This window comes from Schistocerca piceifrons, chromosome 2 (genome assembly GCF_021461385.2).
Source record: "Schistocerca piceifrons isolate TAMUIC-IGC-003096 chromosome 2, iqSchPice1.1, whole genome shotgun sequence".
Taxonomy (NCBI): Eukaryota; Metazoa; Arthropoda; class Insecta; order Orthoptera; family Acrididae; genus Schistocerca; species Schistocerca piceifrons.
This window is the reverse complement of record NC_060139.1, coordinates 560,204,696-560,219,278: the sequence shown is the minus strand read 5'-3', so window position 1 is coordinate 560,219,278 and position 14,583 is coordinate 560,204,696. Positions and strand designations below refer to the sequence as shown.

The following is a 14,583-nucleotide window of genomic DNA, read 5'->3' as shown; positions in this document are numbered from 1 at the left end:
TGCAGTACATATGTAGATCAGTTTCAATCTTATTTCAGCTTTGACAGTCACACTTGTATGAACAATGCAGATAGAAAATCATACTGTCCATTTTTATTTCAATTATTATAATGAAAAGAATATTGAAATATTTTATAAATGTTTTCCTTTGTAGGGAGATCAGAGAATGTCTCAGGTTAGACCCTGAACATAAAGAGTGCTTCCCTTTCTACAAAAAAGTAAAGAAAGTGGACAAATTTCTTCAGGATATGGAAACAGCAGCAAATAACAAAGATTATACAAAATGCGTTGAACAAGCTAAAAAGGTAAACACTTAAAATGTGCTTCTGTTACCAGTTTTAGTGGTACATTGATAACCAAATTTGTGAATTGTATTTAATATATAAAAATTCCAATGGCTGATGACTTTCGGCTTACAGGTGCTGAAAGAGGAGCCTACCATTCAGATGATTTCTTTTCTTGCAAAACAGAAATTGTGCCATTGTTACTTGAAATCAGATCAATTGTCCCTGAGTATTCAGAGTTGTAGAGAGGCTCTAGAACTTCAGAAAGACCCATATGTACTTTGTGACCGTGCTGAAGCCTACATCAGCAGCGAAATGTATGATGATGGTGAGTTGGATTAAACATTTGAGGTAGTATCTGTGTGTTCCAAAAATCTACATACATAATAAAAATCGTATTGGAAAAATATGTTGCAATACTTGATCATACAACTGCAGTTCTCGAATACTTAATATGCCTTTAGGTTTTCAATAATTTTTAGGCTGCTTGTAATTAGTTTTGGTATTGTTCACCAGTTACATACTTGGAACAATTTAAAAAGTCATTCTTCCATTCACAGAAGCTTTGTTTTGGTATCAGGAGATGTTCAAAGGTATGGTTATATTGTATTGTTGTATTGCACCTGAACACATTTAATAGCCCATTCTTCTTCTTCTTGCATTACAGCCTCTGTAGGACCATGGGTATCCCCTTCTTGGACTGCATTTTCTTCTTCTTCTCCCAGAACCTCTTCATTCTTTCTCCTCTTCCCTCTCTCTCTTCTTCAGAGACCTTCAGTGTCCGTTTCTCCTGTTGGCTCCACTGGTGACACTCTAATCTTTTCTTGTATTCTCCTCTGTCATTGATCTCCGGCATATTGGTCAGTGTATATTTGTTCCTCCAATTTTCCTTTCCTTCGACTTTGATCCCCAATTCCAACCAGTGCTTCTGAAGTTCAACAACCCTCTTGGTTCCTGTCTTTCCCCTTGTCCTCCCTGTTGTTTCCCACACTCTCTTCGTCATTCTGTCCACACTCATCCTAACTACATGTCCAGCAAACCTTGCCCTTTTGAGTCTGATTTCCCCAGATATTGTTCTCATTTTCCGGTACAATTCTTCCCTAGGTCTTCGCATCCACCTCTCTCCACCTCTTCTGGGACCTAGTATTTTTCTCTAGTTGTTCTGCCCCATTTCTTCCTAGTGTCATCGTCTCAGCAGCATATAATACTGCATTCCTCACCGTTGCCTTGTAGTGGCTTGTCTTTGCCTCTGTGGATATATTATTTTTATTGTATATCTCTTTCGTCATGCAGAAGGCTGACCTCATCTTCTTTATACTCTCTGTTATTCCCTCCTTGCTCCTGTTCCTTCCTGTTATTAATTCTCCCATGTATTTAAATTTGTCCACCATTTGCACAGTGCCTTCCGGGGTTTCCCAATCTGCAGTGGTATTTAATGTCTTTGTCTTGTTATAGGCGATCCTCAGTCCCACCTTTCTGGCCACCTTACTTAAGTTGTCGAGTTGTGTCTTTGCGTCTTCTTCTGTCTCACTTACTATTGCTGTGTCATCTTCAAAGGCTAGGCAGTCCACTTGAGCCCTGTTGTCCTTTTTGTCCCCCACATGGGTCTTTGGTATTCCCATTTCCTCCTTTATTGCTCTCCACATCCATCTCACTGTTTAACACCAGTCTTGATCTCAAATTCTTCTGACAGTGCTCCTCTGAATTTCACCCTTGCTTTTGTGTCTGTCTGAATTTCTTTTATGAGTTCTTGTGCGGTTCCATCAATTCCTCTGTTCTTCAGGATCCTAACAAGAGTCTGTCTGTCACTGGAGTCATATGCCTTTGTGAAGTCCATGAAGGTTATTACTGTATTTTTGTTTTTTAAGCCCCTATGTTCTATCAGTTGCTTAATAACCCATTGTCAGCATTTATTAATTTGTAACTTGTTACAAGTGCTGTGACAAGATGAAGGAATAGAGTAGATTGCAAATTGGAGTGGGAGGGTAAAGGGGGGTGGGGCTGGCTCTAGTTAGCTCATTACTCCTTTGTTGCTGTTCCTTCCAAACTTGCTTCATCTGATACTTACAGAAAACTGTATTTTTGGAATGGAATGGCTTATTGAGGTAATGTTGGCAAAATAACTTATCACATGTTATTTATGACATTCAAATGCAGAAATGTGTATTATTAAGTTCATATATGTATGTTTTCCCTGCAATTGGCATCTCATTGTGTGCTTAGAAGAACAGTAACTGTTTTATCAGTTGAAGTACGGAGCAACATTTTCTTGTGAATAATAGCATCAGTGTACTACATATAATCATATGGAATAAGGATTAAAAACACCAGTGTCAGTTCAGCCATAATTGCTGCTAAAAGGCTTCCCTTGCAGGGTTATTTTAGATTCTAGAATTAAAATTAAAGCACATTTTCTGTGATATATTGTAACGTCTGTAGACTGTAACATGAAGCTGCTGGTGCTTATACGTAAATAAATTATAACCGTTTTCTTTGTTTCTTTCACAATAACCACTCACCTAACAAAGCTGATTTTGTTGTGGGTTCTTATATTTAGGACACTTTAGGATTTTCAGTGACTTTGAGCTAATATTCTTTCATTGTGTGTGTGTGTGTGTGTGTGTGTGTGTGTGTGTGTGTGTGTGTGTGTGTGTGTGTGTTTTACAGAGAGAGAGAGAGAGAGAGAGAGAGAGAGAGAGAGAGAGATATCGATTAATTGAATTAACCTTCGAATTTAATAGTTGATTAACTTTTTCAGCTATTCATGATTACCAGGATGCTCTTGAAATGGATGAAAACTTGCAACGTGCTAAGGAGGGCCTACAGAGAGCAAGAAAACTCCAGAAGCAAGCGGAAAAAAGAGATTACTATAAAATCCTTGGTGTGAAGAGGACAGCAAGCAAGCAAGAAATTATAAAGGCTTACCGGTATTTATTGTTATTAGTCTTTGGGTTCTGTATTGTGAATCCTTTGCAGAATCTGTAGCTTTGTTGTATTTCATTACAGAAAAATGGCACAGAAGTGGCATCCAGATAATTTCCAAGGGGATGAGAAGAAAATAGCAGAAAAGAAATTCATTGACATTGCAGCTGCTAAAGAAGTATTGACAGATCCAGGTAATTAATATTTTTTATACTCAAGATCTTCATTTTTTCATTGCTTGTACAACATAGTATACATCTTATAAATGAAATAATGGTGCATTTTCAAGAATAAAGAAACCTAATTTTTTACTTAATATGACTGCAGTATTTGCCTTTAGCAAAGCAGCTATCCAGTAGTTTGCACCTTTTGCATTATAGAGGACTGTGGAGCCCATGTTAAAGATAGCATTGTAATAGGGAAAGGTTTCTAATGTGCTCAATTGTGTGGCCTCAAAACGTGTGATTAGAGGACTGACAAGGGTTTTACCTGGTTCAGTAAAACCATGTGAGACAGAAATAGCATTTTTAGCATGTGATAACTGAATTCTTGTTTACAGGCAGTTGTCTTGGCTATCCTTGTTTTTACTAGCTAAACTAGATAAGCAGTACAAAAAGTTTCAAAGAGGCAGAGGAAGTCTGTATAAACAAATGTAAATGTTCTTGTGTACAAAATTGTAAATTTCTGAAAGTTTTTCACTGATTGTGTTGAAATTCTGACACAGTGTTGCAGGCAAATATGCATGTGTTCTTTTATACCTATTTTTAAATGTATGTAATATATCAATAAACATGTAATACATAAAGGGGAAAAATAGCTATCAAAAATCTCAAAGTTCTTGAGCAATTTACTTCAAATTTTAAATGCTAGTCCATTAAACATTCAGATGAGTATAGACTGTAAATTCTTTGAAAAACAATGTACTAGTTTTCTGTTAATATAGACTGTGAGAAGGAAAACGCTCTGCTGTAAAAATGCGACATTCTGTTTCCTTTGTCGCAGTCAGTTTCAACTATGAAGTGGAGCATTTGAATCATTAGAAAAATTCTTCCTCACAAACATAAAAATTGTACACACAACAATGTGCTCTTTTGTTTTCTTACTTCCTTTCACAGAAAACAGGAAAGTTGTATTTCTGGTATATCAGCTTATACTACTACAAAATGTGAATTTGCAATAACAAGAAATAAGGTTCAAGGAGGGATGGGGGGGGGGGGGGGGGAGATAGAACAGAGGATTGGAAGGGAATGAACATAGAGAGTGGAAAGGTGGTGGTGAACAGACAGAGAGAGAGAGAGAGGGGGGGGGGGGGGGGGGAGCAGGAGGAGAGGATGGACAGAAAAGGGAGAGAAGAGATGATGGACAAAGAGACAGGTAAGGAGGAGGAGGGAGGAGGAGATGGACAAAGAGGAGGGGTGAGCTGTTAATGTAGGATACAGTTAATTATTTCTTACATTAGTAGAAATAAATATCTACATTCAATTTTTGTTATTTATTAGAATAACAGTGCAAAATTTAAAATGTCACCAGTTTTAATCATTAGAAAAATTCTTCCTCACAAACATAAAAATTGTACACACAACAATGTGCTCTTTTGTTTTCTTACTTCCTTTCACAGAAAACAGGAAAGTTGTATTTCTGGTATATCAGCTTATACTACTACAAAATGTGAATTTGCAATAACAAGAAATAAGGTTCAAGGAGGGATGGGGGGGGGGGGGGGGGGAGATAGAACAGAGGATTGGAAGGGAATGAACATAGAGAGTGGAAAGGTGGTGGTGAACAGACAGAGAGAGAGAGGGGGGGGGGGGAGCAGGAGGAGAGGATGGACAGAAAAGGGAGAGAAGAGATGATGGACAAAGAGACAGGTAAGGCGGAGGAGGAGGCTTAGCCCCATTGAGTTTTAAGAAATTATGACCATCAGTTGTCGTATAGGGTGGTGGACACATGAATTTATTTCTGGCCAGAGATTAGGGTTGTTTATTTGAGTGCTCTGGTATTTGGTCTCTGGGTCAAAGTGATGGATCCATTTTTCGTCTCCAGAGATACGTTTCAGGAAACTGCTACTTGCATTAGATGAAAGTCCAACAAGCACTGACAGATTCTCTGTCAGTTGCTTTTGTGCTCTTCACCGATTTGTTTCGGGCTGTGTCTTGCACAATCTTTATGAAAGTTGAGTCCGTTCTGCATAACTCAACCAAGACTGCTGTGCATATTGTTTACCATTTTGTCAATAAGCAGAAGTGGACACAAACAAGCTCAATGTTAGTATCAGCAGTGGATGTGGTTTTACATTCTATGTTTGTTTGTTAACATTGTCTCTTACAGTTGTGATCAACTGCAATTAGTGTTTGTGTTCATTTAAAAGGTCAGCAAACTCTCATACAAGTGGCAACGATCGACAGTTAATATAGCACTACTATAGTAAGTTCAGAATTACTTTAGGATTTACATTTTGCAGGAATACTTGCGGACACATGTGGAATCTTACATTTTCTTGAACTCATTCAAACTTGCAAACTATTTGACAAATAAAGATGAAACTCATATGTGTTTTCTGGAAGATTTGCACTATCTTCTTATTATAGTTTCATTTGTGGTCTGAAATTTTTAAGACACCATATAAAAAGTGTACAAAAATGCATTTCTTGATGATGATATTGAATTTTCGCGAGCAGGAAACTTGTCAATTTGAATTTAGGTGAACACATTATGTGAACAAAATCTTAAAAATACATCACATTTTCATTTGCTCCATCGGAACTCTGTTAGAGATCTGTAACATGAGATAATTTTAGTTAAAGGCGGGACATGGTGATGTACTCCCGTGCGAAACACATAATAGTTGCTTGTTTAATTTTATTGTGAGAAACAGAGCACTAGGTTTATGATTAACATGTTGTTGTGTTTTCTGATAAAACTTTTTACTTATTTGTAACATAAATAAATTTTTTCACCTCCTGATTGGATCAAGGAAACTTGTCTTAATGGCTTGCAAAACAGAAGAATAGTGATAAAAAAATACACTAACTCAGTATTTTAACAGTTTTAATGCAAAGAGTGAGAGGGATTTCTTTCGTGTGATTAACACATTCCCTTCGCTATCCATAGGAATTACATGTGTGTTGTGATTTCCGTAACAGTCAGACAGTCAGTACTGGAAGAATCTCTAAATGTGGCTTTCCCAGTTGTTACTAAATGATGCATTATTTTCAAGCAATGATAGCTTGAAGTCAGTTGTTAACTCTTTTAGTACTTTGGAGAGGTGCTAAATGGATGTTCCTGCTTTCACAAAGTGCTATGCGGCTTGAAAAAACATATTACAGGAAAAATCAGTTCCTGCACATTCGTTGCTGCAGTGGGTTTCTGTACTTATCTGGTTACAAAAGATTCCCATAAAATTCGGGGCAGTTTGAGTGATCAAGAAGAATCTGGTTCCAGAATTGATGATGATGGTTTTAAAATTGATAACAGTATTTCTGAAACGGGCAGCAGTCTGCTTTCCTGTTTCATCTTATAAGCAGGAGCTACACAAAGAAGTTGAAAAAGTTTCCCTCTTCCGACCTCATATTCCCTGGTCAAGGGAATGACGCTACCACTGAATAACACTCGACAAATGTGTTTCGAACATTGTTCAGTATCACACAACAAACAATAGTAGTAGCAGAAATATGAAAATGAACAAGATCTCAGCAAGCAAAACAGAATGCACAGAACAGCAAACGTTGCAGTGTAGTGGGAGCGGGAAGTGTTGTAATGGTGGGGGTGATGGGGAGGTTATCGCAGGTACTGTATTTACTCGAATCTAAGCCGCACTCGAATCTAAGCCGCACCTGAAAAATGAGACTCAAAATAAAGGAAAAAAAAAAATTCCCGAATCTAAGCCGCACCTGAAATTTGAGACTCGAAATTCAAGGGGAGAGTAAAGTTTTAGGCCGCACCTCCAAGTCGAAACAAAGTTGGTCCATTGCAATACGAGACACAATTTAGGTCGAATGAATGATGATACAGCTACAGTAGTTTGGTTAGAGTCGTAAGCTTAGCAGTTAAGCTTTACCAGGTAGCCATTGCTATGCGTCAGCCGATCCGTCCATATTTATACGGGTACCCTTCCTTTTTCACGTGCTTTGTCTGGTTTGAATCGATTGCTTATTTTGCTTCGATCTGATAAGTGCCGTTTTCTTCATTATAGGTGTTTACGTCACTCTAAGCTGAAAATGCATTACTGTACTGTGTCATGCATTGTTTGTCGCATTCTGATAGTGCGTGTTTACGGCCTGTTGCCGCTCGCGGCATGGCTTGCTTTTGTGCACGCTACCGGCCGCTTACAATTTAAAAAAAAAAAAAAAAAAAAAAGAAGAGAGAGAGAGAGAGAGAGATGAATCGTCTCATTAACGAAACAATGGCAAGAGACTGCTATTTGTTGTTACTTACAGTGCTGCTTTCTTTGATGATTATCAACAAGAACCAAATAATAGACTGCATATGATAGAACAGGTTCTGAATGAGAGTTAGGCGAAAATTTTTCTCCGTTTGAAAATCTTTGCGGCCGCTTCTTTAGTACATCAAATTCTGCACAGAAATTAGTCATCTTAGATTTAAAAATCTAGTCAGTTGCCGTGCTTCATTTCTGACTGTATCACTATTAGGCATAAGAATAATACGAATATAAACATGACACGATACGTACATTCTTCCGCGTTTGTTGTTGTCTCACTCTAGTTTTGTAGTTTATTAGGCAGACAGGATTTAAATGAGATAGCAGCAAACACGAAAGAATACATGGCAAAATGTTTATATTCGTATTATTCTTATGGTGAAGAGAATACTGCATGTGATTCACATTTCATCAGGTTCCTATTAGCAACCATCTCTTCTCAGAGGTAGGAAAAAATTTCGAACGTAGAGTTGGCCATATTGACAAACATCCCAAACAGTCTTGTCAGTCGGATTTTCATAGTACATTGAAATTCTGCTACATTCGAAGATGAACAATACGGAATTTGTATTTACTTCGTTGGATAATGTATGAAAATGCAGTGGTCGAAACTCGGGGTGCAGAAAAAAAAGCTCGTCTTTCGCCTATTTTTAATTTATTTACTGATGCAGAGGTTTTGGCCCCAGTATTTATCTTTGTGCCTACAACGCATGCCTGTGTAGCGCTACATATATTCGATGGCAGAAGTTAGTTGTGGCGGCACCTACCAACATTTTTCAGAACTTCCGCTTGCTTTGCACTCGATTCTAAGCCGCAGGCGGTTTTTTGGATTACAAAAACCGGAAAAAAAGTGTGGCTTAGATTCGAGTAAATACGGTAGTTGCTACAGCTACAGGTCTCATTAGTTTAGCTGAATGCATGCTACGCCTTTTCCCTACTTCCTTTGTAGCTGCCAATCTTAAGTAATTCTAACAGATCACTTGAGAATGTGAGTGACATAACTAGTGGACACAGGCTGACTATGACTTTGCTTGCGACACCTATTTAAAGACACATATAGGACAGATACTACCAAATGCTTCAGTATGAAGTTGTTATACTTTAGATGTTAGCGTAAGACAGAAAATTTATAGCATATAGATTCACATCAGACAAATTCGTTATTCTGGTTAACAATTTCATGAAGGTCCTTAAATTGGCAGAAATAATGGTTGTATATTATAAGGTGAAAGCTTGAGCATAACTGATTTACAAAGCCTACTAAGATTTTTCTAAAAACTCAAAATTTTAATTACAATCTTTCATAAACTAATGTGTTGAACTGGTGAAATTACACTTTTTTTGGAAAAAATACAAGAAGACAATAACACAAATTTTGAAACGATTGCATTTTAAGACTGTGGAACAGCCTATAAGCTGACAGTTTTGAATAAAGGTAGCTAAAATGTTATCCAAAAAGGTGATGAGGGTTATATATATAGTACATCAATCCCATCTTCTTCCTCATCATATCGTCCTCAATCATATCTTCTTCCTCTAGCTATCCATTAATGGATGTTGGCAACCACACAATGCATCTTTATTCTGTGACCTGCAGTAAGTAGCAATTGGTCGCACTTTTTAATTCTGTCCATTGCTTTGTTATATTCTTTGCCCTTTACTTCTTTTACGCTTGATGTCCCCTTCTGCTATAAAGTGTAGAAATATGCATTTGAGCTTAAGACATGCAGTTTTTCTTATTGTTAAACATTGATAAAGTTTCTTGCTGTTAGTGTATTCTTTGCAGTACTTCGGTGTTATTCTTGCTGTCACAGTACTCTAAGCATTCTGCTGTATATTCCCATTTGAGAGGCCTTGATATTGCGTGCTGACGCCATATTTAGCGTCCATTCTTCAGAACCATGTTAAAGTACAGACCAGGTATAGCATCTTACAAATAGAGCTCTGCTGTTTTTATTAAGCTGCCATTGAGTTGTAGTTCTGCATTTGTAAAGGGGTCGATTGTTGTGTGACAATCATAAAATGTGTCTCTCTGGTGTTGATAATGAGACCCAGATTACTACTTTAATCTCCTGCTATGTTGACACGTTGTTGAAGATTATCTAAATTATCAGCATCCATACTACGTCATCAGCATAGCAAATGTTGTTGACGAAGATTCCATTAACTTTTTTCGTTTTACATATTGCCAGGTGCATACTCTTGAGTACAGATTGAATAACGGGTGACATTGTTTCAGTGAATCTTAAATTGTTAATATTTCAGTAAAGAAAATGTTTCTACACGAACTACTTACACAGTTGTCATCACTACCTAATTATGAAATATTTGAAAAATACTCCTTGAATAGAAATTTAGAGAATTCATAGACAAATGGTACATATATTACACATAGAATAATGAGTGCAAAAAGGAAAATAAATTATATTCATGCCAGGAGTGGTATCACGCAAGTAAAGTTATTCCACCGTGCTACATTTCCAGCACTGTGAAACATTGTCTCCTCATAGTGCTGAAAGTCGTCCATGACTTTTGGTTGCTACTATACTGGACCATAAAAAAACAGATTACTGAACACTTTTCTTCTTTGACTCATATGGAGAGTGATCAACACTGTTTACTTCATAGTAAAGCAAAGTGAACTGATTTAGTAATACTGTAAACTGTCATAAGTGAACAGCTTGGTGCCAACTAGCATGTGAGCACACTAAGCCGTTCAGCTATCCAATGGATGATTGCAACAAAATTAATAGCCTATGCAAGTCAGCAGAGGAATTTAATGAGGGACACTATTTTATTTTAGTAGCAGAATCAATTTATTTTGTTTGTGTTTGTATTTCTGTAAACATTTGTGGCTACTGGTATGATGTGTTTATAAAGACATTTATTGCCACTGATGTAATTTGTTTAGTATTCTGTTCTGCTTCTCATTTCAGATAAGCGTAGCAAATTTGATATGGGCGAAGATCCATTAGACCCAGAGGCTCCAAATCAACATGGATTTAATCCATTTCAGCACACCCATTTCCACGGCAGTCCATTTCAGTTCAAGTTCCACTTCAACTGAATGATGCGAGGCTGGTCCTACACACACAGTTGGAGAAAAACAAATCCACAACACACTGCTTGAAATGTGGTGTATTATTTCAACCAACAGCTGCTGCATGTGTGTGTGTGTGTGTGTGTGTGTGTGCAATATCAGTTTTAAATTAATCCAACTTTTGACTTATTTTCCATACTTTGAACGGTTTTCCAGCAAATTAATTACTGAACTACGAAAAAGATATTTAATTTTCAGTTTCAAAAGTCCTACTTTTTCCTCACTTCAGAAATTATTTTATTTTTGCAGTGTTTGATACACAGAACTACTGGTGTATTTTTTGACACCAAACAATGTTTTGAAATGGTCATATTGCTATGTGTTATGGCTAAAGTAATGTGCCTTGGTTCATGAATATATGAATGTCAGCTTACTTCTGTCACAACATGTTCAGTTGTAAATGTGACTGACACTGCGTGTGGAAATATTTGTAAAATTTCCCTTTTGTGTGTGTGTGTGTGTGTGTGTGTGTGTGTGTGTGTGTGTGTGTGTGTGTTTTTGCACACGCGCTCGTGTGTGCGCACTTGTGCACTTTAGTGCAGGCAAGTGCTTGTAATAATTGTGTGCCAACTTTTGGTTTTTGCACTGCAGTCACTTGTTGTACTGTGTTCATTGCAAAAATGAAATCAAAATAATTTTTGACAGTGTGTAGACTGCAGTTAAGTGATTCATTTTTATAAATGCATTTTCCACACTTGGTATGTTGTTTTGCAAAGTAAAATATTGTTGCATGTTGCCATTTTTTCATTATGCCCTACTTAAATATTAATGTAACACGTGTAATTTATGTTACTGAAAATAAAATATGCAGAGGAGGCATAGCTTTAAGATACTGTGTGCCCAGAATTGTGCAGGCCATACATGTTTATGTAGTTCTGTTAGTCACGAAACTGTGAATAATGCAATAAAATAGTTACCATAATCCTGTGACTTCTGTTAAACATTTGTTTTTTGTTTTGTTTTATTATAATAAATGTTGCAATGTGAAAAAGTGTCATGACATTATTAAAAATTCTGAATCCAAGTAATGTTGACAGTAGGTATTGCTGCCAGAGGTATTGTATTAATTAGAAACACTGGAATTTTTTAACAAGACTATATTAATTTCTTTAATTATAAAATTGTATTTGTAAAATGAATTTAACAAGTTGTCTGCTGAACTCCTAGTTGAATTAACAAATGAGTTTAGTTTCCGCAGTGTTATGCCTGCTCTGCAAAATGAGACTGAAACGTTACTGGTTCTCTACGTGTTTTTGATTAAAGATTATTTACTATCGTTAATTGTTGGAAGTGATTAGACTATTTTAAATACTTGAGTCTATCACCATTACCATGTCTTATAAATTTGGTTTCTTCAGATTATTCCATAACTTAACATGGTATTAGTTGCTAGGAATAAAGGAAATTCATCAGTGCATTATCTAAAAAAGTGTTCGAAGTCCGACTTGAGCAATTTTAATATGAAACTATATATACATGAGTGTTTATCAGAGTGTGGAATCATGTGATTTATTATACATTAACAGTCAATTCATTAATGACTGTGCTACTTCTGTGAAACAGTTGAATGGAGAAACATATATGACATATCATCTGTCTGTAACAAATGAACAGTTTTATTTGACAAGTGCTTCAATATTTTAGTTTTAAATATTGTGTAGCTGCATATGGCTGCCGCACATCTGTACTGTCGTAACTGAGTGGCCTATAAGGCATATACGAAACAGACGTCGTAGATGTTCTGCCAATAGTCATAACATTGGTGAAGGAAAGCTTATTTCCTTTGTCAGCATGGGAAACTTTTTTTTTTATTGAACGTTGAGAATGGGTGTCCGTGTTGAATGTGTGTCATATTACTCGACTTATTGTGTTACATGTGTGTATGTGACTACAGGAAAACTGCAATGTGTGTCTGCGTGTGTGTTTTTAATCCGTGAAATGTATGCCCACATTGTGGCTTGAAGAATGATCTTCGGTAAATTATTACACTAGTATTGTTCTGTATATATGGACAATGTGTTTTATCAGTTCCTTGTGTGTTCTGTAACCCATGACTGGTTACTTCAGTCTTGATTTGTGATATAACAGACTGTGAAACTTAAGTTACAGAAAAATAAAATGCTATATTGTTAATAATGTTTGATTTAATTTCTTTTTTAGGTTAGAAATTTCTTTCATTATCTACATTCTTGCCTTTTAATTGCAGTTTGTGGCTTTTACAAATGACACTGTTCCCTTAACTGCATATTTTCCACTGTAAATAGTGTGTTGTAGTTCATGTTGACATTATACAACATGGTCTTAAAGGAATTACAGTGTTCTCCCAGATTATTCTTGTCCAGATTATTCAGTTTGCAGAGTATTTGTGCACCTTAAAAGAAGAAGAACACTCATTATGCAAATTGAGACCAACAACTCATGTTTCTGGCTGCTAGGGGCAGTGGTAGATGCTAAGCCAGACTTGGAGCAGAAAACGACTAGGCCGAATCATGCCTGAGTGCGCGCAGACGTCAGTTGCTGGCACTGACACCAGTACCCACCCAGTAGACATCTTCCCGAATACATATTTGAAAATATCTCAGATATTAATATGTTTCAATTATTCATGCATCTTCTTTGCTACATTACCCCAGATAATTGAGAGTATACTGTAAATACCTGTTAGTCAGGTCCAGGAAGGCAAAACATTGATTCATCATTGTATTCGTTTAAGATTTTCTCCAAGAAGCTCCATCTATCTTCTGATTCTCAAAAAACTCTCATTTTGTTTCCATGTGGAATGTTCCTTGTGAGATTTTGATAAGTTTTTTTGAAAACTTTTAATGTGTGGGAATTCCTGAGTGTATGGGAATTCGTCTGAGCTAAATCTTGAGACTGAGGGAACCACAATGCTTTGTAATGCATATTCCTCCCTTCGACCACCATCCACCTCCACCAGGAAATGCCCTACTACCTCATGCATTATTTTCATGGGCTGCTTGCTGTGAGCATGGTTAAAATTTCTTTCTGATTCCAAGCATGGGCTGCTTGCTGTGGGCATGGTTAAAATTTCTTTCTGATTCCAAGCATTCTTAATTTATCAACATTTAGTTCTCTGATGAACTGGTATAGAATGGGAAAAAAGTTGTTTGTAATTTGTTATTTCTGAGGAATACTGGGTGACTATTTGTGTAATGGATGTGGCAGTGAACACTCCAATTTTCTGACAGATGAATTTAGTTGGTTGCACAAGAGTTGTTGGCATACACAAATGTGAATTTTGTCTTTGCACTTACCATGATAAATGGAACTGTTTTTCATCTGTAGGTAAAGAAACATAGTCAGAACTGTACTAGAAATTGAGATTGTTCACATTACTGTATTCAACCTGGACACACAAAATGTACTCAAGAAAAAATATTCTCCATACTATTATTATGGCCTGCTCATCCAATAGTGGACCTTTTCCTTGTCTCATGGGTATCAGCTGGACTGATGGGCGAAAACAATTTGCACCCAAGTTCCTCTCAACACTGTATTTAAAAACATGTTCCACAATGTCTTTTTGTATAACTAGCACACTGTCTCAACTTAGCCTACTGTCACTTTTCAGTTGTTTACCTCACCTCCCCTTATTTCTAAAATTTACCTTTTTCCCCATTTATAGCTTTGTACTAGCTGGATACCCGGTGTTGCCTGGGTATTTATTTATTCCAGTCTTCCTCCCCTCTCTCTCTGCTCATTTTCTTCTCCCCCACCAAATGAGGTTGCACAGTGGTTAGCACACCGAACTCGCATTCATGGTGACAAAGGCTCAAACCTGTATCCAACTGATTTCTGTGATTTCTCTAAGTAGCTTC

General features: G+C 36.8%; 1 protein-coding gene across 1 annotated transcript in view; it reads left to right on the top strand.

Moving 5' to 3' along the window:
- Positions 1-12,880, top strand: part of LOC124776734 (dnaJ homolog subfamily C member 3) — a 74,579-nt gene extending 61,699 nt beyond the window's left edge. The window contains exons 7-11 of the mRNA XM_047251854.1: positions 155-305; positions 420-612; positions 3,043-3,211; positions 3,291-3,400; positions 10,581-12,880. Of these exons, the coding sequence (XP_047107810.1) occupies positions 155-305; positions 420-612; positions 3,043-3,211; positions 3,291-3,400; positions 10,581-10,711 (754 nt within the window). The 3' untranslated portion in view covers positions 10,712-12,880. The remainder of the gene's footprint in view (positions 1-154; positions 306-419; positions 613-3,042; positions 3,212-3,290; positions 3,401-10,580) is intronic.
- Positions 12,881-14,583: the final 1,703 nt, after the last annotated feature.